This window comes from Genypterus blacodes, unplaced genomic scaffold, assembly GCF_046128005.1.
Source record: "Genypterus blacodes isolate CSIRO-AG114 ecotype Tasmania unplaced genomic scaffold, CSIRO-AGI_Gbla_v1 ptg000120l_1, whole genome shotgun sequence".
Classification (NCBI taxonomy): domain Eukaryota; kingdom Metazoa; phylum Chordata; class Actinopteri; order Ophidiiformes; family Ophidiidae; genus Genypterus; species Genypterus blacodes.
In genome coordinates, this window is record NW_027466923.1 from 742,411 (window position 1) to 765,216 (window position 22,806).

The 22,806-nt window shown below is 42.8% G+C and overlaps 4 protein-coding genes across 4 annotated transcripts; all 4 read left to right on the plus strand.

The window, feature by feature from the left end:
- The first annotated feature begins 207 nt into the window (after positions 1-207).
- On the plus strand, positions 208-4,566 carry LOC143010004 (neuropilin and tolloid-like protein 1). The gene is made up of 10 exons (XM_076162111.1): positions 208-235; positions 722-787; positions 900-1,034; positions 1,191-1,439; positions 2,674-2,715; positions 2,946-3,073; positions 3,168-3,396; positions 3,552-3,665; positions 3,771-3,915; positions 4,047-4,566. The coding sequence occupies exons 1-10, from the start codon at positions 208-210 to the stop codon at positions 4,564-4,566; spliced, it is 1,656 nt and encodes a 551-aa protein (XP_076018226.1).
- A 386-nt stretch (positions 4,567-4,952) lies between these two features.
- On the plus strand, positions 4,953-7,007 carry atpsckmt (fATP synthase c subunit lysine N-methyltransferase). The gene is made up of 4 exons (XM_076162287.1): positions 4,953-5,286; positions 5,560-5,697; positions 5,905-5,955; positions 6,044-7,007. Exons 1-4 carry the CDS (start codon positions 5,020-5,022, stop codon positions 6,251-6,253), a joined length of 666 nt encoding a protein of 221 aa, XP_076018402.1. The 5' UTR covers positions 4,953-5,019; the 3' UTR covers positions 6,254-7,007.
- A 125-nt stretch (positions 7,008-7,132) lies between these two features.
- On the plus strand, positions 7,133-16,765 carry LOC143010104 (E3 ubiquitin-protein ligase MARCHF6-like). Its single transcript, XM_076162290.1, has 26 exons — positions 7,133-7,537; positions 8,599-8,698; positions 8,933-9,006; positions 9,136-9,279; positions 9,396-9,468; positions 9,598-9,778; positions 9,924-10,149; positions 10,271-10,332; positions 10,556-10,588; positions 10,853-10,904; positions 11,020-11,078; positions 11,179-11,259; positions 11,393-11,461; positions 11,606-11,680; positions 11,885-12,019; positions 12,182-12,301; positions 12,499-12,599; positions 12,709-12,846; positions 12,940-13,138; positions 13,239-13,308; positions 13,490-13,671; positions 13,816-13,950; positions 14,045-14,134; positions 14,416-14,548; positions 14,661-14,796; positions 14,893-16,765. The coding sequence occupies exons 1-26, from the start codon at positions 7,519-7,521 to the stop codon at positions 14,969-14,971; spliced, it is 2,766 nt and encodes a 921-aa protein (XP_076018405.1). The 5' UTR covers positions 7,133-7,518; the 3' UTR covers positions 14,972-16,765.
- Positions 16,766-18,989: 2,224 nt separating this feature from the next.
- ankrd33bb (ankyrin repeat domain 33Bb) lies at positions 18,990-22,785 on the plus strand. The gene is made up of 5 exons (XM_076162112.1): positions 18,990-19,445; positions 20,598-20,727; positions 21,519-21,659; positions 21,829-21,992; positions 22,129-22,785. The coding sequence occupies exons 1-5, from the start codon at positions 18,990-18,992 to the stop codon at positions 22,783-22,785; spliced, it is 1,548 nt and encodes a 515-aa protein (XP_076018227.1).
- Positions 22,786-22,806: the final 21 nt, after the last annotated feature.

Sequence of the window (22,806 nt, forward strand, 5' to 3'; positions counted from 1 at the left end):
GTGGTTAAGTGTAATCCTCTGAGCTCACACACACACACACACACACACACACCAATTTGGCTCCTTGTGGAAAACTGAGCTGAACATTTTCTCATGCAAAGGACACGATATACCGCTTTATAGATTGATTAGTACTTGAAGCAATTTTAAAGCAGAAAAACATTTTAATGGAACTATTTCACACAGCTGCAAATACTCAGGACAGAAATGGTGCAAAGACTTCTACAGTCCATTGGTAAGTTTACAGACAACACTAAATTCTTCAAGAGGATACAATTTCTTTTATAATTGTTGTTGCTCAGTGTGCAGTGTTTTTCTGTTATCTGGTATTTTTATTAAGAGAGATAATCAATGTCTAATGATTAATTTGTCTCCTGTCCTCATTCTTCTGTTTTTCATTCTCCTCCTCTTCCTTTTCCTTGTCTCATCTCTTGTCTCATCTCTTGCCTCATCTTGTCTCTTCTCCCTTTCTCCTGTTCCTTATTCTCCTCTGTTCCTTTCTACTTGTCTTGTCATCTTGTCTCCTATACGCTTTTTTTCTTCGGTCTTTCTCCTTTCCTTTCCTCTCATCTTGTCTAATCTCATTTTCTCTGTACTATCTTCTGCCTTTAATTGTTCTCCCTTTCCTCATCATCCTCATCTCGTGTTGTCACTTCTCTCCTCCATTCAATTTGCGTCTTCCTATTGTCCTTTCTTTTCCTCCCATCTCTTCTCCTCTCAGCTTTAGCAGTCTCTCTCTTCACAGCTGATCTTTGTGGGGCCACAGGTACCAAACCTAAAGCTCAAGGTAATCCGCCATATCACATTATAGTTACTCTTACACCACTGTTTTGGGAATGTTCTGTCATGTAAATCACCGATCATCATCAGTTTCGTCAACCATTTACCTGTGTTTCTAGTGAAGAACAACTCAGGGGTGACACCAGCTGGTCAGTGCGGAACATGGGTGAAGGAGGCTGATGGAGGACAGTTTACCTCACCCAACTATCCCGAAAAATACCCACCAGAGAGGGAATGTGTCTATATTATAGAAGGTGAGGCTTCAGTACACTCTCTAGTGGTGTGAATGAAGGTTTAATCCGCAACATAATCAAGAAAATAGCACTAGAAAAGTATGTTGTAAGTTGAAAAGCAAAAGAAGCTTCCCATGTCTTTATCTCACTGCTTCCAAATTGTCTTACTACGTCCAGCTTCTCCCAGGCAATGCATCGATTTGTTTTTCGATGAGAAATATTCCATCGAGCCGTCCTGGGAGTGTAAATTTGACCATATCGAGGTTCGAGATGGCCCCTTCAGTTTCTCACCCATCATTGGCCGTTATTGCGGACAGCAAAGTCCTGCGTATGTCCGATCCAGTGGAAGATACCTCTACATAAAGTTTGTGGCTGACGGTGAACTGGAGGCTATTGGGTTTTCTGCACGGTATAACTTCACACAAGGTGAGTGACAGGACTCAAGACATATAGAGAAGGTACAAAACACCAGTACAAACATCTGGCTTCAATAATTGACAACAAACTCACAGTCAATGCCAAAAGCAATGGTTATGCAGCTTTGATAGAGGGCCAGTAGCATGCTGGTGATAGTCTGTCATTCCCACAACAGCTTCAGCGAAGGAGAGGAGGGGAATTAATCACAGACACAAACACACACACAGACCCTTGGTCACACACACACACAGCAGTTAATGAAAGCCTGTCTTCAGAGGAATACGACTTATCAGCACTGAGCCATACCAGCTTAACAGAGACGGATGCAAAAGCTTTATTAAATGCAGATTTTATAGGCCACCTTCACTACCAAGAGCAAAAGATTAATCTGCGTCCCTCTATCCACCCGGCTTTCTTTCCTTCTTTCTTTCTTTCTTTCTAAATTAACCGAACACAAGTAACAGTTTGACTGACGTTACCTGGATTGCAAAATCATAAAAACATAATTCAGCAGGTATTAAAATTGAACTCTTCTTTTGTTGTTTTGGCTCAAGGATTCACATAAAGTGTCTTCATCTCATCTTTACATATTTGTGTGTGTCTCCATATTGCTTGTCAAGCCTCTGTGCATGCATTTGTGGAAAGCAGATCAATGTAAGGCTCGACTGAGAGCCCCTACCCAGGCAGGTAGAGGGTTAACCATAGGTCCAGTTGGGCGGGGAGGGTTGAGACACAATCCAAGTCAAATTTTTGGTGTGCATGCGTGAGATTCTTATCAGCAGGTTGTCATTGCTGGTCGAATTTAATCTGCTCTGGAATAATCCCATATATCAGGATTATTAATCCACCTAGCAAGTAGATTCGTCGGCTCAAAGGTTAAGGCTACAACATCTCTTCTCTTCTTTTTCCATCATAGTGAACACAGAATGTTCTGGAACATAGATTAGGTCAAATGTTCCCATCTGTGGCTTTAGTTTGTTTTGTCATCTGTCATCTGTGGAAATTTCACATCACTGGAAATACATAGATATGTTTCAAATTCTGTGTAATACATTCCAAGTATACATGCATGTGTCTGGCAGAAGTTAGTTAAGTTAGGAAACCATGTGGAATTTCTTGAATGTCTGTGTTAATTTGCCCTCACATGTGGTCTGTTTAGATCTCCTTGAATAAATCCTCAAGCCCATTTTGTTACAGTGACTTTTTGTCTCTAATAAAACTCATGCTGTGTCCATTCTTTCAGATCCAGACTTCAAAGATCTCAGTCTACTGCCCGCTCTGCCTTGTAAGTATGAAGCCCATCACAGGTTAAAGCCGCTTATTGAATTTAATATCTTGTTAGTGAGATTTGATTGAGTCTGTGAATGGAACTTTCTTGTGTGTTGTGCATTTAAAGTGATTTTGCTCTCCACATAGTAGAGGAACAAAACACTGCGACTATTTTACTTATGAGTGTTGTGTGGAAGAGGTCTAGATAATGACCACAGCTAAAGTTAACCATGCTCTTCTCCCCAGTTTGTGATTTTGAGCTGAGTGGTCCAGAAGGTGTTGTAGAATCAACACAGATAGCGAAAGAGGGCTTGGCAGTGCAGACCGAGGCTGTGGACTGCAGATGGTATATCAAGGCTCCACCAAAGGAAAAGGTCTGTTTCCTGGAAGTCAACTTCAATGACGTTAGTTCCTCTTTACTAAACAAGGTCTGTTCACTAATTCCATGAGGCCTTTCATCCCTGACAGATCTACTTGCGTTTCCTGGAATATGAGATGCAGAACTCCAACGAGTGCAAGAGGAACTTTGTTGCCATCTATGACGGCAGCAGTTCAGTGGAGCACCTGAAGAATAAGTTCTGCTCCACAGTGGCCAATGACGTCATGCTGGTGTCCTCTGTGGGTGTGGTGAGGCTGTGGGCTGACGAGGGGAGCAGGAAGAGCAAATTCAGGATCCTGTTCACAACCTTCCGTCCACGTGAGTGAATCCTAATGTCCTTGAACCATTTTAAGATGAATATGATTGCGATCCGTCTCAAAAAGTTGATGATGCGGAGCGAGAAGGCAATTGTTTTGATCTCATTGCAGGTTCATTGCGTGAATTAATTAATTGCAGCTCTTTCCTTTTCGCAGCTCCATGTGAAGGAGACACTTTCTTCTGTCATAGCAACATGTGCATCAACAACACGCTGGTCTGCAATGGCATCCAGAACTGTGTTTACCCCTGGGACGAGAATCACTGCAAAGGTATCCTGATGTACAAAATGACCCCCTGACTGTGAAATGACCCCCTGACCGCAGTTATAACTTCATCATTTGTCTTAAGAAGAGTAACATATATTTTCCTTACAGAGAAGAGGAAGGCCAGCATCCTGGACACTCTGGATAACACAAACCTAGCTATCATTGGAATAACCTGTGGCCTGGTAGTCATCCTGCTCATCATCTCTGTCATCATTCAAATCAAACAGCCCCGGAAGAAATACATCATCCACAAGTATTGTATTTATCAGTTTTCTTAGACCAATCAGTTAGTACAATGAAGTAAGACAACGGTTTCATTATGTCGTTCCCAAATTTATCTATTTAACATCCACATGTCTGTATTTGTCCTCTACTTGTCCACAGAGATGACTTTGACCCCACCCTCCTTCACCCAGGATTTGAGCCTCCTCACTATGAGCTCTGCACACTGAGACGCCACCCTTCGAGTGACCTAACTGACACGGCCCTGGCTGAGGACTTTGAGAAGTTCCACAAACTCCGGCGTTCCTCCTCTAAATGCATTCGGGACCACCACTGCGGAAGCATGCACGACGTCCACGGTAGCCACAGCAGCCTGAGCATGAGGGATGCCAGTGTTCCACCTGAGGGGGGGCCCATTGTGCCCCAACAGCCTCCTGTTATAGTGGGTCAGCAGTCACCACATCTCTCACACCACACTACACCATCTGGCCAAAGGAGCATCCTGGTAATGAAGCACAGCTATTTTCAGGATGGGGCAGAGGGGTGCAGTGCAGAAGAAGAGGATGGAATGTTGGATGATGGTCCCACCACCAGCCAACATCACATGCATCACCATCAGGTCCACCATGGTATGTCAGGGATGGAGCATGCGGTCCACCGCACACAATGCAATGACTTTTAACATAACATAACATAACGGAGACATATAATTGGTGTCAAGGGATTCTTTAGAATGTCTTGCTAAAAAATTATCAAAAAATATTTTGAATTATGACTTAATATACTAGCCACGTAGATCTGAACTTTTGTTGTAAAGTGTACTTTTCTTTTTAAAGATTACATTTTACCGATACATTCCTCAACTAATACTTTGATGTTTGTTGTAATCACATTTTTTTAATGTGACATATGTGTTTCAGAAGAATATTGAACGATGACTCAATGTTATAAATTGTTTTTATGTCACGTTCTATGTGTTGTTCGTACAACTAAATAAAGTAAAACAAAAAATAAAGAAGAAGACGAGGTAGTCATTGCGGAACCTATGTGTAGTTGTCACTGTCATCCACCCGGACTGTTTTTCTTGAGCACCAAGCTGTCATGGCGGCGTGTTTGTAACGTGTAACCTTCAACCATGTCACAAGAACCGCTTTTCTTGGAGTCTGCCCCAGCTGGACCGGAGCCCAGGCCCAGGAGCGGGCTCGGTCTGCTGGTCACAGGGGTCGTGGGGGGCACTATGGTCGCCCTGTATGCCGTAGCTCTTCCGTTTGCAGCTCCTGCTCTGAGGAAGATCTGTCTGCCGTTTGTCCCCGCGACCACCGCTCAGGTGGAGGGCGTCCTGAAGGTGCTGAGCGGCCGGGCAGGGAGCCTGGTAGACATCGGTAGCGGAGATGGGAGGATAGTAAGTGTGTTCTGATTCATTTTTATCTCGGGACATTGGATCTTATAGGGGCGGCAGTAGCTGGGAACCAGAGGGTAGCCGGTTCAAGTCCCCTGTGGACAAAAACGTGTATGTGTAGGAGAGGGGCGCAATTTGTGTGATGTGTGTTATTTGCATTGTGTGAAACAACTTACATTTCTCAGACTGCTGGGATATTGAAAGGGTGTTGTTGTTGTCTTTCTAATTCTGTTATTGTTACCTGTGTTCTCTTTCCAAACATCCTCATATGTGCAGGTGATTGCAGCAGCCAAACACGGCTTCCAGGCGTCGGGCTATGAGCTGAACCCATGGCTGGTCTGGTATTCTCGCTACAAGGCCTGGAGAGAGGGAGTTCACCACTCCACCTCCTTCCTCATCTCTGACATGTGGAAGGTAAACTTAAATATTTAATTATTTATTCGTCCATCTAGCTCTCCCCTTTCTGCTCTGCCTTATGTTGTGGGGACAACATTATTGACGCTCCCCAAAAAGCAGCTTGAATGTGGTATGCTTAAAGACACTGCTGATCTATTTGACACACAACTCATGTATCTTTTCCCTGCTGTACCTAATTCCCAACGTATGTTGTTGTTTTTCTAGGTTAGTTTTGCACAGTACTCAAATGTCGTCATTTTTGGAGTCCCTCAAATGGTGAGTTATCTCTTTTGTTCTCTCTCCTTCTGAAAGCTTGTTATTTTACCCCCAAAAAACTGTTATTCTTATCTGGCTGTATTTGCAGATGGACAAACTGGAGCTGAAGCTGGCAGCTGAATTACCAAGTACTGCTAAAGTGGTGGCCTGTCGCTTCCCTTTCCCCACGTGGGTCCCTGAACTCACCGCTGGGGAGGGCATAGACACTGTGTGGATTTACGATGCCAGGACTTTTATTAAACCACACCTGCAACAAGAGACAACCGCGGAAGAAAGCACACCAGCTTCACACACATAGATGCAAACATTCCTTTCTGCTGGGGTTATGACATCACCAAAATTCATCCAGCATCTTTTCCAGCCTGCACATAGAGCTGAAATGGCTGAGGTTCAGAGATGATGGATGCCATTTTTTATGCTGCACTGTGTGCTGCAAAGCGCCCTGGTAACATGTCTTTAAACTGGTATCCAGAGAAAAGAGGCATTCACACATGGGTATTCCTGTTTGTGGGATGAACATCATTTCAGCGATTAAAAGGGGTAATAAATGCTAATTTAAAGACAGGATCATTGCATATTTTGATTGAATTGACTCTTGGGGCATGTACTAAGAAGTGAGATTAACCACACACAAGAAAGAACAAAATCTGTCCCTATCCCTAGGAAACCTAAAATAAATGACACAAAATACCGTGAAATTGTACACTAATCATAAATGAGAACATGTAAATGTTAAATGCCCGACCAAGCTCCCAACATATGCTGCTCCAGACCAGGCCTCTCATCCAAAAGAGGTGAAACGTCTTCCAAGCCTTTTCCAGCAAGTCCAGTTGCTTAAGATGAACTCTCCCTGGATACCATGACCTGGATGAACCTTCACAGATACAGTGGCAAAGAAAGTGTGATCAGAATTGAGGCAGACTTGGGCCTGAATTTAAATGCCTAACCCCTCTATCTCGCTTTGTAGTATAAAAACCTAAGTTAACGCAAACAAGGCCAAGGTCTGTTGAGCTTCTCTCGCGGTACAGCCCCCTGGTTCAATGACAAAGTTGCGCATTACATTACAGTACATTACGATCATTTGGCAGACGCTTTTATCCAAAGCGACTTACATTACATTTCATTACCACCCTTCGCAGAGGGGGGAGCAATTAAGGTTTCGGTGCCTTGCTGCATTCTGGATATGCACAATGTTTTGAACCCACCATACGGTCTTTCTATTAAACGGCACATTATACAGAAAGAAGAGTTCTATTTACACTTACCTGTCCTCAATAAAATAAAACCACAAATACCAAACTATCATGCAGCGCCTATCAGCGCTTTGTCGCCATCTGGTGGTGAAAACGGTGAAGCACATCCACATGTAGTCTCAGTGAATATGAGCGTGCTACAAAGGAACAGACTTAGGAAATGAAGGGGTGTCCTTCTGCTGAGATCATAAAGGAGAGCCACACACCGAAGTGAACACAAATTGAAATGTGTCTCTCCTGCAGATAGCGCTTATCTCTCGGCTACTGATTGGAGTGGACAACACCAAGCTACGCTTTTGTAGCGGTCAAGATGGACACCACGGAGGAAGGTAGCTAATTTGGAGCGTCGATTAGTGTTGGGTTTTAAAAGCTAACATCAGCTAACTGGCTATGTTCATGTAAGCCACAATAATGTCAGTGGCAGACGCTAACCGTGTCCCCAAACACTGAAAAGCGATTTTACAATCACGTCAAAGTAACGGACATTAGCTTGTAATAATGGCAAACTTGCTACCCGTAAATTAGCTAAGTAGCGTTTTCTTTCTTGCAACTCTCGCATGGCTAACAGCTGTTGTGAGGCGAATTGGTCAACCAGAACCTCCACTCTAACAGCAACTTCCAAACAGCAATTTCCTCTTTTGGGCACGATTATGTTATTATTTACAGCGAGCTAATGTTTATTAAGTAGCTCTCTCTAGACAGTAAGCTAGTTAACGTTCAAACACAGCTGCAATCGAACAAAGACCAGCGCCACTACACAGTTGTAGAAGTTGTTGTACTGAATTATAATTATATATTGGTGTTGCACTTTTAAAGCAAACAGCAAACACTCACACCAGTACTCCTAAAATCGTCATTATTTCTGGAACAACATTGATTAGGAGACTCGAGTCTTTACTGAGGCAGACAAAGGGCCTGTCTCACATTTTTACATGCATACTTTTGTAAAGCGCAGTGTCAGGGGGTCTTCATAACATTATGCTCAAGGATAACTAATGTATTTTTAATGCAATCCTGGCATTTAAGCTGTGGACAGATTGCATAGGAGATCAGGCTCTTTGAGAAGGAGCAGTAAACAATACACGTGAGACCTCAACAATAGAGACCAAAGATGAATCCTAATCGACTGAAAATTATATTTAAAATGCCTCAAAGGGCTTTACAGGCCCACAACAACAATAGTCCATTCCTTTTGGTGAATGAATTTTGTCAGCTTTTGTCAGCTTTTTTGACTAGAAAGATTTGGATTTAGGTTCGCTAGGTTTTGCAGTTACTCTTGTTCTCTCTTTGCTTGGGTTGTATTTTAAATCTCATATGTGTGTTGCTTTGGATAAAAGCAAAAAAAGTGTGCATTTTACCAAGCTTGTTGTCTATTGTTGTGTCTGAACAGCGGACATCTGTCGGGTGTGTCGGTCCGAGGGGTCTCACGACAAACCTCTGTTCCACCCTTGTGTCTGCACCGGGAGTATCAAGTTTATCCACCAGGAATGGTGAGTTTGGTGACTGCAGTGTTGGATTGTAATAATAGTGTGCTACTAATGAGTCAAATAGTGCTTCGACTAAAGTGGTTATAACCTTTATCTTTTGCAGTTATGAAAGAATTTGGAGATTGCTTTTATACACAGATAGGGGGAGAAAAGAACAAAAACATGGTTCACACTGATTAATCTGTCCATAACCCTTTGAGTGATCCTGATAAAACCCACGCCTTCTTGTTTTCACAGCTTGTTGCAGTGGTTGAAACACAGCAGAAAAGAATACTGTGAATTATGCCAACACCGATTCGCATTTACACCAAGTAAGTAATTTTGTAATGAAGTAGATAAAGTACTGTGGGAGAAAGTAATAGCGCTTCTTCCTTCATGTATATCAGCTATCATCTGTACCACTCTCTCTGCTTCACCTCCCTCATTTCGCCATCCCTCAGTCTACTCTCCTGACATGCCGTCTCGCCTGCCTGTCCAGGACATCTTTGCAGGGCTGGTCAGCAGTATTGGAACAGCAATCAGATACTGGTTCCACTACACTCTGGTGGCCTTTGCCTGGCTTGGTGTGGTGCCTCTCACAGCATGTAAGTCAACGGCATTCTATTGTGTGAATGACGCCATCAAAAGTTGGTTTCATGGTTTTTGTCAAATTTGTGCCAGTTTACATTAGAACTTTTCTGTGTATTTGTTTTCTTAACAGGTCGAATCTACAAGTGTTTATTTACTGGCTCTGTGAGCTCTCTCCTTACCCTACCATTAGATATGCTTTCAAGGTAATCTTGGCTTATTGTCTTGGTCTCTTCCCTCTTACACTGTAATGACCTTACATGTTGTAAACCTATTATTGTGTAGTTGTTTCTTTTGTTATTTTATTACATTGTCGTTTCATCCCTCCCTCACAGACAGAACCTACTTGCTGACTGCCTCCAGGGTTGTTTTGTGGTGACTTGTACACTGTGCGCCTTCATCAGCCTAGTGTGGCTCAGAGAGCAGATTGTCCATGGCGGCCCTCCTCCCTGGTTAGAACAGAACCAAGCGCCTCTGGTTCCCAACCAGGCCAACGGTCCTGTAGCCGCCAATGAGGTGAGCTCAGGCATCTTTTATTCACTCAGAACAGAGAAATGGGAGAGGTGATATCCTGTGTTAATAAACATAATGCATGGCTTATAATGTGTTTTAAATGAGATGATATATGTCAGTTATATCATATATGCTCGTGCTTGCACAGGTTCCAGGTGATAATGTGCAGGCCGCTGCAGCTGCTCAGCCCGCTGCAGAGCCCGGCCCCGACGGCCCTGCACCGGCCGACCCGCACGAAGCTGACAACCCCAGAGAGGAGCCCGAGCTTGATGAGGAGGATGATGATGATGAGGAGGAAGAAGAAGACGAAGAGGAGGAGGACGATGAGGAAGGGAGGGAAGAGGATGCTGCCGAAGCCAACAATGGAGCACAAGGTCAGTATGGACAAGTAATCAGAGTACTTGCCACTGTTAATTAGCCCTTAACTGTGCCAAAACAAATCCTCCATCTCATGAAGTGACTTATTCATGCGTTATCTGTCTTTTTTCTTTATAGAAGATCTGAACTGGAACGCCCTTGAATGGGACCGTGCAGCAGAGGAGCTGACATGGGAAAGGGTGGGAAGATCTTTTTCTACTGACACACATTAGTAGAACACAGTATGACCGTAGGAGTGACAGTAGGGATGGAATTGGTCACAGTGCCAAAAGGTGTCAGGGGGGCATAGATCAGGAGTTTGGCCTTCACCTTGTGTGTACATGTAATAGTATTGAGTGTTCCAGTTCACCGTTAGTGTCAGTGCTACTATTGGTTACTTTGTGATCTCTTTTTGTGTCACAGATGCTGGGTCTGGATGGCTCCCTGGTTTTCCTGGTAACTACACATGCGCATGCACACACACACACACACACACACCGCACACACACACACACACACACACACACACACACACACACACACACACACACACACACACACACACACACACACACACACACACACACACAGATAGGGGGAGAAACCCAACCCAAGCCCAATCTGTATCTTGTAAATGATATCCCAATCCAACAGAACACAACCTCAGCATGGTTTTATAATCATACACTGTATGTGTTGTGTTTTCTTTGTCTCCTTCAGGAGCACGTTTTCTGGGTGGTGTCTCTCAACACACTCTTCATTCTGATTTTTGGTAAGTTAAATCTGTAATGCACTATTGGGTTTGTGAGAAAGCTCTTTTGTGAGACATTTGAGGGACCTTTATTGAGTGTGAGCTTAATTATACATCTCCTTTGTGTTTCCAATAGCATTCTGCCCGTATCACATCGGCCATTTCTCTATGGTTGGACTGGGCTTTGAGGATTATGTAAGTGTAAAGTGGTCTGTGAAGTAGACCTCTGTGATTTTTACTTCAAGCGTTGACATTTGTATTTCACAGATACATTTCCTGACATTTCTCTCCACAGATTAAAGCATCACACTTTGATGGACTCCTCACCACCATATTGGGCTACATCCTCCTGGCTGGTGCCCTTATAGTCTGCCGTGTATCCTCTCCATAGATTATGTGACCTTTTGTGATGTTTTTAGTGATTTAATGTCTTATTAACTGAATTAGTTTTGTTCACCGGGAAAGTTGCCTTATATTGTGTATTAGGCCTTAACAGAAGCTCTTTGTAGGCTTTGGCCTCCTTGGTGAGGTTCAAGCGGTCCAAGCGGCTCCTGGGCGTCTGCTACATTGTGCTGAAGGTAAACTTGAAAGATGTGACTTGAATTTTAAGAAAACAAACATATTTTATTTTATTTCTGGTGAAGTAATAAAGCCTTCAATTAAATGTATAGGAAGTATTATTGCCAGTTACACGTAACAAATCACACACTTTTCTGTCCCAGGTGTCCTTGCTGGTTGTCATGGAGATTGGCTTGTTCCCACTGATTTGTGGTTGGTGGCTTGACATCTGTTCACTGGTAAGACAATCATGCAAATCATGCTCATGTAATTTGTCCATTTTTTTTCTAATCAACAAACAACTTTGCTGCAGATTCAAGTTATTCTTTACTGTTTATTTATGCAATTTAAACTGCCATCAGAAATCATATCAACACTATAAATCAAACATAGTTTTTGTTGTTGGCTTTGGTAGGCAGAGTACTAATCATGTCCTTTTGTAGGAGATGTTTGATGCCACTCTAAAGGACAGGGAACAGAGTTTTGACCTGGCTCCTGGCACCACCATGTTCCTCCACTGGCTGGTTGGGATGGTTTACGTCTTCTACTTTGCCTCCTTCATTCTTCTGCTTAGGGAGGTCAGTGGAGCCCTCAGCCTTTAACAGTTGTGTGCTGTGATATACTGTACATATTTTCCGACCATTACATTCTCTCTTCTCTTTCAATATGTTGATGCAATCTACTTCTATGTGTATTTTAGCCATGTTTCAGCACCCTCATGTGTGTGTTTGTGTCTTCAGGTGCTCCGGCCTGGCGTATTGTGGTTCCTGAGGAACCTGAATGATCCAGATTTCAACCCAGTTCAAGAGATGATCCACCTGCCCATCTACAGACACCTGCGGAGGTTTATCCTCTCAGTGGTCAGTTTTTGTTTTCAATTTTTACAGAGCAGCCTTCTGATGTGGGAGAGAGAAGGGTTAAAAAAAGTATCGATTAAATAAAAGTAATTTGAACATTCATACAGTATGTTGGTGTGAGACAGACTTAGTGCCGTCATTCTGCAGTTGATTTGTTGGTGTTGTTTGTAGATTTTTAATGAGGTTGTGTTTATTTCCAGGTGGTGTTTGGTTCCATAGTGCTTCTGATGCTTTGGCTTCCTATCCGTGTCATTAAATTGTTCTCCTCAACCTTCCTCCCTTACAACGTCATGCTCTACAGGTACATGTGGCAAAACGTCATCCAACTTTGAGCCTCTTTGACTTCTTGACCATTTGCTTGATTAGTTTGAATTTTAAACCTCAGGCCAAATTCAAATCTGTCTCCACAGCGACGCCCCAGTTAGTGAGTTGTCTTTGGAGCTGCTGCTGCTTCAGGTCGTCCTCCCCGCTTTGCTGGAGCAGGGTCACACTCGCCAGTGGCTGAAACGGCTCGTCCACGCCTGGACTTTCTCTGCCGGTTACATGCTGTAAGACACAAGATCACACCACAGCAATTTCTTTCTTTACTTCATTGCATTACACAGTCGCATCACACCAAAATGATGGCTCCTCCTCCTCAGTGACCTCCACTCATACCTGCTGGGAGACCACGGTGACGACGACGACTACCAACCAAACAACAACCCTGCCGGTCGCCATAACAACAACAGGATCCCTGGCCTTGGGGAAGGGCTTCATGCGGCCCATCAAGCCATTCTGCAACAGGGCGGTCCAGTGGGTGTCCAGCCGTACCACAGGCCCCTCAACTTCTCCCTTAAGGTGACTAACAACACAACAGCTGATGTTAACCCTGCACCCCGTTGTACCTTAACTGAGGAACCTCTCTATAATGTTGTTCTGTTTGTTTCCGTTTGTCTAGATCATCCTACTAGTTGTCTTCATGTGTGTAACGCTGTTAGTGGCTAGTCTGATGTGCCTCACGCTGCCAGGTAAGCTGTTTGATATGATAATTCCATTCTCATTCCTGTTGTTGTCTTTCTCTTTTTTATCTCACCTTCCCTGTTATTGCTGTCTCCTTTCTTTTCTATTAAATCTTGGCTGTTTGTTTTCTTCATCATACACAATATGTCGCTTCTACCGTAATTTTCACCAGTGTTCCTTTCTTCCCAGTGTTTGTGGGTCGCTGGCTGATGTCTTTCTGGATGGGCAACGCCGTGGTCCATGAGCTCTACACAGCGGCAAGTGGTCTGTACGCGTGCTGGCTCTCCATACGCGCTGCCTCCGTGTTGCTGTCTTGGATGCCACAAGGACGTTCAGTCATCATGGTGAAAGTCCATGAGTGGACGCTCACGGTAATGAGTTTCTATGGTCATAAAATCACATTTTGCTATTAAGAATCTATGGATTGTTCACACAACATAGGTACTAACTGAATGGAAAATAAAGTATTGTGATGTGTGATTGTGGTGTTGTTGTTGTTGCTTTGATGAGAATAGATCCTAAAGGCCGTTGTGGTGGCCGTGCTTTTAGCCGGTGTGATTCCTCTGCTGCTGGGCCTGGTGTTTAATCAGATCATCGTCGCTCCGGTCAGAGTCGCACTGGTGCAGTCACCGCTCTTCTACCCCTGGCAGGTAGGACTTATCTAATTTAAAACCTCCTGGAATTATGAATGTCCAGTCTTGAAAATTTCAGGTAATTTCGAATGTGTGTGTGTGTGTGTGACAGGATTGGGCCCTTGGTGTGCTCCACACTAAAATCATTGCTGCCGCGACACTCATGGGCCCTCAGTGGTGGCTGAAAACAGTCATCGAGCAGGTCAGTTTCTCAACAATTTTACCTTTCACTGAGCAAAATTGCATCAGTCGTATATCATCCTTTAAAAAAGTTTCTGCATGTGTAGATCATGTTTTTGATGGGTGTGGGTGTTTGTGCACCAAAACACAAAAGAGTAAACTGAAAGAACGATTTGCATTAAAGATAATATGAATATGAATGAGAATAGGAAAAACAATGTTCCCCATTTTCCCCAAATAATGTTGTTGCCCAGTTTGTATTTGAAAAGACGACAAATGAGCTCATTTCATTTCCCCCTGCAGGTCTACGCCAACGGCATAAGAAACATCGACCTGAATTTCATCGTGCAAAGACTCGCAGCCCCAATTATTTGTTTCCTGCTTCTGTCTTTGACTGTCCCATACACCCTATCTAAAGTGGTCCCTCCACTGCTGGGTCAGTCTTTTCTTCTCACTTTGTGACTGTAACACTGAGTAGAGAGGAATCTTTGTTGGAATGAGTTTCTTTCTCACGCTCTTCCTTGTCGTTTCTCTCTTTCTCTTTTTAGGTATGCGGCCAAAGATGCAGTTACTGATCGAGAGGAGGATCTATCCGTTTCTGTGCATCTCGCTCATAGTGATGGCCGTTCTGTCCTTTCAGATAAGACAGTTCACACGCCTCTATGAGCACATCAAAAATGACAAGTTAGTACAGCACCAAGTTAACTCAGTTGTGGTTGTAGAGTCCGTTGCTGTTGCTTAAAAATGGGGAATTAAACCTTTTTGACGTTTCTCCTTCAGGTACCTGGTTGGACAGCGTCTTGTGAACTACGAGCGAAAAAAGAGGGCTAAGGGAACCTACTACAGCACCTCCTCATAGACCCAAGCTAGTTGGGATCCGTGTCAGTTTTCTGTTCTGAAATCTCCGACTGCAGCTGAGCCGTCTCATCATCCCCGTCTACAGAATTCATAGTTTACAAATCTCTCATTTTAATATATTAATGAGCTGCGGCTCGTGAGGGTAGAGTTTACCTGACATTGTGCTTCCCCCTTTTAAAAATGTGATGTGAAATATTCTCTAGGTCAAGTGGCTTGTAATGAGACATTTTTAGACATTTCAGAGCTCTGGAGGGAACATTTCACCTTTAATGAGAACAAAGCAGTGGTTCTTTTCTCATTCTGGATTTGATCTCCAGGTTGTCGTTGCTAATGAAAGAGACAATGTAGCCACTTTATTGTATTTTTTTCAGGTGTTTTGGGAATTAGCTGTTAAGTAGTGTTAGGTTAGGTTAGCTTAGGTTTTTGGACTAAGTAGCGCGTGAAAAATTAAACGAACAAAACTTTACTTTAATTTTACAAAATTGCCCCAAACATTTTTTTAATTTCTTACTTTATAATCGTAGAGGTAGTAATCAACTCTTGAGCTTGAGCTGGTGGGTGATATACACTAAAGGCAAGGAAAACTCAAGATGACAAAAGGTGAAAACATCTTAAAGCTTCTTCCTCTTCTACTTCTGAAATGATGTGATGTTTATACCAATTATGACCAGAGACGGGTATCCAAAGTAGAAAAGACAAAAGTTGTCCTTGCTCCTGCAGAAAGAATAACGTAAGAGTCTAAATCAGTGGCCCGTATGCCTTCTAGTACAGGCAGTCCCCAGGTCATGGACAAGGTATATTTTTCAGTCCATCTTTTAGGCGAATTGTCCAATTCTTTTTATAATAGGCTTTACGGAGGTCAGTATGTACGTAAGGAGGTACATAGGTTGGGCATCCGTAACTCAGGGACTGCCTGTATGTCCATTTTGTCCTGAAATTTCCACTCATATGATGTTTATTGTGGCCTGAAGTCAAACTCTTCTGGGTATCATTGAGTAGATATCCACAAATGAATAAACGTGTTTTGCAATCATCTCAGAATCCACAGTCGTACAGATAAGATGCAGGTTTTTTGTTTTTTGTTTTTTGTTTCCCCACTCAGACTGAAAGTTGTCCACAAAGAGTTCTTTGATAGATCTGAGTTTTGCTCATTTGTTTGACACTGCAGCTGTGTCAAGTGTTTGATTAGAGGTTTGGTAAATACAAAATGCTTTTCTATTGATTTGGATTGTGAATGATATATTCTATTGTTTGCAGTGCTGACAGTAGTGTTGATGCACAAGGTAAGCTTAAGACTTAAACGTATGCTTTGTTGAACTTGCCTGCCAGAGATTCAGAAGAGAACCTCCTTTCCACAGGACTATTCATAGGCCCTCTGTGTCCAACCGATTTGGCGTAGACTCTACCACCTCTGCCAGATCGTCCAGCAATTGGCTGGATGCAGTGAGGTGTGAAAATGAAGTAGGGCTAAATGTCTCTCTCGAGCTCTCTTTGGTTTCTGACACTGTGTCCGCACTCTGAGGAGGGAAAGTAAAAGTGCCACCTTTATGTTAACTATCGCTTTTCTGAACTTCTGTATTACTGCTGTGTGGAATGCGACATTATAGACATAATGTATGCTGTTGTAAAGTGACCTTTTACTATCTTCAACAAAGCTGGACAGGATTTGTAGATGCGAAACATTCTATTTTTATATGTGCAAATGAGGAAATGGCACGTTCTGTAACATAAAGGTAAATTCTTAATGCTTGTTAAGTTGCTGGTTTAGTAAACAGTTGTATGATGAAGCCTTTAATAGTGTTGTGTTAATGTGAACAATGTAACATTTCAGACAATATGAAAGATGATATTCAAGACACTGTTGGTCACTAATGTCGTTATAATGTGTGGGAGTAAAACACGACTCCTGGGCTTCAAAGCAAATGAAAGTCTTTTGGTGTCATTTCATTACATCTTTGTTAAATTTTCCATTCTTGATCATCAGCTTGAACATCAGCTAATATGGTTCACAAGGGAAACCATGCAGTGCCTTTCCAGTGGTAAGTAGAAAATAACATGAACATAATATTTAATTGCAGCAAACTACAAACTGCAAATTGTTTCATCTGGATCATTCTGGGTCTCCACGGCTGAGACTTACTGGTATGCATGAGAGAAATCACAAGATTTAATTAATTTTCAGTTTAAATATATTATAGGAAAAGAGGTTTAATTTCTATGAAAAATCAGGAATTCTGAACATGGAAAGACTCAATGTGATCATAATGTAAAAATAAATGCTTCTCCGGGACTGATAGTCAGCTTTAGGAAACAGGATCTGGGGTTATTTATGCTGAATCCAATTACCGCTCTGCTAATGCACAGTTAAGGGCTTGAAAGCCACCTGCAGATAAGCAGTTTATACCTCACTGAAAGAATTCTGCGTTTCAGTTAAGTGTGATTTTTCAGGCCGTTGCTACATTTTTCCAGAATAGGATTCCATCCTTTCATGGCAGGCAATTCTTTTGAGTATCTGCCCATAATTTAGTCTACTTGAAGTTTAGTAGGAGTTGAAGAGATTTGTGCTTCGTCACAATTTCCATGGTGAACCCAGCCTTCAGGGAGAGCATAAACATGAGAACCATACTGGATTGTCTGAACAAACAAGAGCCTGATAACAGACTACTGACAGGCTGCTGTTGGGTTTAAAGTTCTTAAATGGAACGAGATTTTTGTTTCGGGCCCTTTAAAAAAAAAAAAAAGTTAGTTTATTGTTTTGATTTCAGTTTAGTTTTTATGTCTCATTTACTCTTTTTTGTTATAACTATTTTAAGTTTTTGTTAACGTTACACATTTGAGCAATATCATTTTGGTGGCCAGTGTTTCAAACTGTAGACTGCAGTACAAACACAAAGTCACATGGATGAGAAATCCAATTGAAGCTAAGTTGGGGGTGGGGTCACAGTGACCGGCTGCACTGATGACATTAAGTCACTAATGGGGATATTTTCCTTCAAAGCTGAGGTCGTAAAGTAGAACAAAATGGTTTGGGCAATGTGTTTTTAAATCAAATACCTCACTGGTTTGATTGATTGATCCAAGTTTCCAACCAAAATTAGTTTAATTTCAAAACAAATTCAGCTTTATTCTTGAATGTTCTTTTCTTATTCCTGTTGTATATTCATAAAGACACAAACAAGACAATGTGGGAAATTAACACCCTCCCCTCCACCATACAGGTATCCCTCAGCTTTGCACCTATATAGTATAGAATATTATCGTTCAAACTTCCGATTGCGTTGCCACATGGGAGGAATCCAGCAGGGCGAGAGAGAGAGAGAGAGAGAGAGAGACTGATTGATACACAGAATGACTAAGGGGATTATCATGTGTCATCCCTTTGCCAGGCATCGTCCGAGAAAGTTCAATGCTTCTCCACAAGGAAACGGGACTATTTGTTCAGCGTTGTTATTGGTGACTGTGGACTGTTTGTACCTTTGCGAGGACAACTTCAGCTTTATTTACTCATCATGACCTTGATTTATGGATTGTTGATACCAAGACTCTGCTACAACATTGTGAAAACACAAGAAAAGCAGCAGTGGCAGCATTCTGAAGCACAAGTGGATAGGCGTACTTGTGAGACTTCACTAATGCAGAATTCACACACAGAAGAAGAACAATCTTTTTTTCCCCCCTCTCCACAGTGAGTACAATGGATCATGCATGTGACCAGATAAATCTTGATGACATCAAGTATGGGAGTTTTATGGACGATTTATGAAATGTTTGAAGAAACTGAGAAGATCAATTCCACAATGACAAAAGATTGTGTGATGATCTCTTGTTTTCCCCATGACCTGTGATGACCCTTGTCCCTACGGAAACCTGAGGAAAATCTGGCAGGATTCAACCTTTCCTAAAGGATGAGACTCAGTGTTTGCATTGCAAAGGGCCAGTGGACTTAAACTCTGGGTCCTCCTGGAGTCACCTGGACCCCTTTAAGAATTTAAAGCATTGTGCATTGAGGCAGAGATTAAATGGTGTTGATAGAGGAGCATTCTGGTGAAGGATTAAAGGTTCAAGAGAATGGAGTGGCTAGAGGTCTGGTTGCCCGCGAGAGTGAGATTAGGACCAAGGAAATGGCTCTGGACAAATCCATCAATTCTAACAATGAGGACCAAGAGGAGGAGGATGAGGACAAAAACGAGACTGACATTGACTATACGGAAAACTATTGGGAGGATGATGACGATGTCTACCAGGAGTTTGAGGAGTTAGATTTTGAGGCCCTTTCGGACCGCGCGGACACACGGAGTGTTGCATCAGATGATTCCTTTTATCCACCACACTGTTCGATTGTGTGCCGGGCACCGAGCCCAGAGACCATCTCCTTCTTCAAGGCCTGCTGCAACAACAACTCCATTATCGTCAAGATTATGATCCGACAAGGAGTCACAGAAGAGGAAGCGCGTGAGACTGACAGGAACAGAAGAGTGGGTGACTCAGTCTCTGTAATGATATATATAATTTATATGTAATGTAAACGTTTAGCACATATGGGTTTGTTTCCTCTGCTCACGAAAAACCAGACAGGGTGAAAACACACACATATCTCCTGAGGTCAAACATGTCAGCAGATGAATCCCACAGGTAGCGCGGTGTGGGGACATGAGAACCAATCACTGAGAATGTAGGTGACCAGGCTTAAATTTTTCCAGTGTCATTCATTTAAGTTAGCTAGCAACCTGTGCTACTTACTAGCTAACTGTGTTCTACTCTATAATGAAGGACTAAACAGATCAGAAGACAGATCCTGTGTCATTTGGGATATTTCGGCTGGGCTTTTTGTGGTCGGGCTGGCTGACGGAGTGAGTGAAGGGTAAATCCTGCATGAGGTTTTTAGAGGTGTGGGTTAAGCCTGTGGTGACAGATGGGGAGAGTATAGCCTGCACAGTGACGGTGTCAAGAAGCAGCTTGCTTTCAGAGCTCAGCACTTAAAGAGCTCGTCAAGAGACTGACCTCAAGCATGGGGTTAAAGACTGACATAAACGAGTTAAGTGCTTGAGGTATATGTGATCAAAAAAAGACAGTGTCATCGCCCTTCTGGGCAACACTAGATCGATGGTTGTGTTTGTGAAACATAAGCCCCTTCCACACGTGTGCTCCAGAACAAAGCAGGGATAACTGGGGTGGGATTGTTCCTTGGCTACCCCTTTCACTGTGTACTGAGCAGCCATGGCCTGAATGGTAGGAGAGAGAAAGAGAGAGAGGTCAATTAAAACACTACATAACTTTGCAGCAGACACAAGTGGATCTTTTTCTAACTTCATAGTTTCAACTAGTCAGAGCTGAAACCAATTCAATCATTGTGCAGTTGGCTTTAATTGTGTAGTTGGGGATCCTTAGTAGGTTCAGTATCTGTGTCCAGGGATCTATTGTCTCATAATCTATGTCTTGTGGCACTGTCCTGTAATTATCTCTGAGGTCACTGATACCATCTTGTACCAAACCAGTTGAAAAGCCTCAAAAGCTACTTTGCGTGACGTTTAGTTAATCAGTGACCTGGTTCAGACATGAAATCATGAAATTGTCATTGTTTAAGAGCCATACTAAATCAATCTCAACCTCTTCTGTTTGTTTTTCAGTCTGGACTGATTGTGGCATGCTACAAAGGATTCATTAACGTAGTCATTGCCCTCTCTCAATGTCCGTATATGGATGTGAACTGGCAGGACAATGAAGGCAACACTGCACTTATTACTGCAGCACAAGCAGGTAAGAACAGGCTGGGAAAGAGAAAAAAAAACACCCCATTTAAAACCTAATTTAATATAGTCTTTTTGGAATTTAACATCTTTACTCTTCCCTCAGGTCTAAAGTAATTTTCTCAATTTAACATTTATTATTATTGCACCTAGCTGCATTGTAAATATTTTTTAAGCAGATAAGACATTTTACCATACATTTAACTTTTGTCATACATACATGGTTTGATCAGGTAACAGATGGAGCTGCAGGATGCACCGATCCCTAAATCCTCAGTTGGGCTTTGGGCAACATTATTCGTAGGGTTTTAGAACTTAAATTAAATTCAGTAGAAAAATTCTGAGGTGGACATTTAAATCGAAGAAATATTCAATTTCTTTAACCATATCAGTTATACCCTTACCTCTGTCCCACTGCTTCTTATGGATAATATACAGCAGAAAGAAAGTAAATGTGATAAAGTGAGTCAGGAGGGCTCTAGAGCACTATGTTCATTATGAGGTCTGCTGTTAGAATAAATCTCATTTTCTAACATTACAGAGCGCCATCACTTCTAGTTCCACACTGATGTAGCCACATGTAGCACACATACCACCTACATACTTGCTCATCTCCTAATGTTTAACAGCCGGCATTGGTCTCTAGTAAAGCGCTGCACACTGCTTTTTATTTTCTGCCTTATTCCGAGAACTATTGACCCTCTTTATTTACTTGGAATCATCAAAATGATTTGACCCTGAATGAATGATGGTAGATTTGCCGCCTTGCTGCTGTGATCCATGTTCTTCTCTGGCCTGCAGGTCATCTTATGATCTCCAACTACCTTTTGAACTACTTCCCTGGTCTCGACATAGAGAGGAGGAACTGTCATGGTTTCACAGCAATGATGAAGGCTGCTATGCAGGGTCGAGCTGAATGTGTCAGAGCTCTCATGTTGGGGGGTAAATATTCTTACTTCTTATTTTTATTCTCACCTTTCTGGACCACACTTCACCAGTTGATCATACTTTATGTCAGATCTCAACCTCAAGGCCCACATCTGAAAACACCCGTGATCAAAAAAATGTGTCCCCAGACCATTTACACAAATCTTCTTCTTCTTCCTTTCAGGGGGTGATGTGGAGGCACGGGACTACAATCGGAACATGACACCCAGGGAGTGGGCCCTCTTCACAGGCCGGTATGAGACGGCTTTGCTTATGGATCGACTGATGGAGAAGCCGTGTGCTGAGCAGTTCTGCGACTCCTTCCCTCTGGAATGGCCCGTGCTCGAGGTTGTCCTGGATGCAGCTGATTGTTGTAGTGGTTGTCGAAGTCATTTTTGACAAATATAGATAACAATAGAAAATAATCATTTGATTCCTTTGTCCCAGATTGATTGATTGATCGTCTGTTTTTTCTCTTCTGCAGGAGCTGGTGGCTCAGGCCCAAGAGAAAAAGCCTTGTTGGAAACGTTTCACCAATTTGTTCTCCTGCTGCTCTTATAAATTTTACATCAGCAACAAAGTAAATCCAATGGAGGATGGGGTTCTTGACTACATGGTGCAGATCACCAGCAGCATCGCCAGCCCCCTTATTGCCACGGCATGCCACACCGTGTCTCCTAACAGCCCGCCATGTATTGGGAAACGTCGCCAAGCAGTACAGGAGATCCTGAGGAGGCAACGAGTGGCTGAGCTGAAGCTCCTCGGTCCTGGCAGACTGGACAACTACAAGAGGTTTTTTCAGAATTCACGAGTCCTCCTTATCCCCAAGGCGAGGGATCGGAGGGCCAGCCTTCAGCCTCAGCTGTTTAACGAAATGGCCATGGTGTCCACAGCAGCCATTAGACGAGCAAGTCTTCTCCCTTTGAGCATGCTAAGGAGAAGCAGCGTGCGACCAGGACTAATAGTGCCCAAAGTGAGACTCTGCAAGGCTCCAACTCCAGGCTTTACACCGAACAAAGTTAAAAGGAACAGAAATCGCAATCAGCTCCAGATTCCCAAGTGGGATTATAAAATGAAGAGAGAGGAGAGGAGGCAAGAGGAGGAAAGGCAAAGACTGCTACCTATGACAAGGAGGAGGTGACAAAAAACTCACAGGAAACCT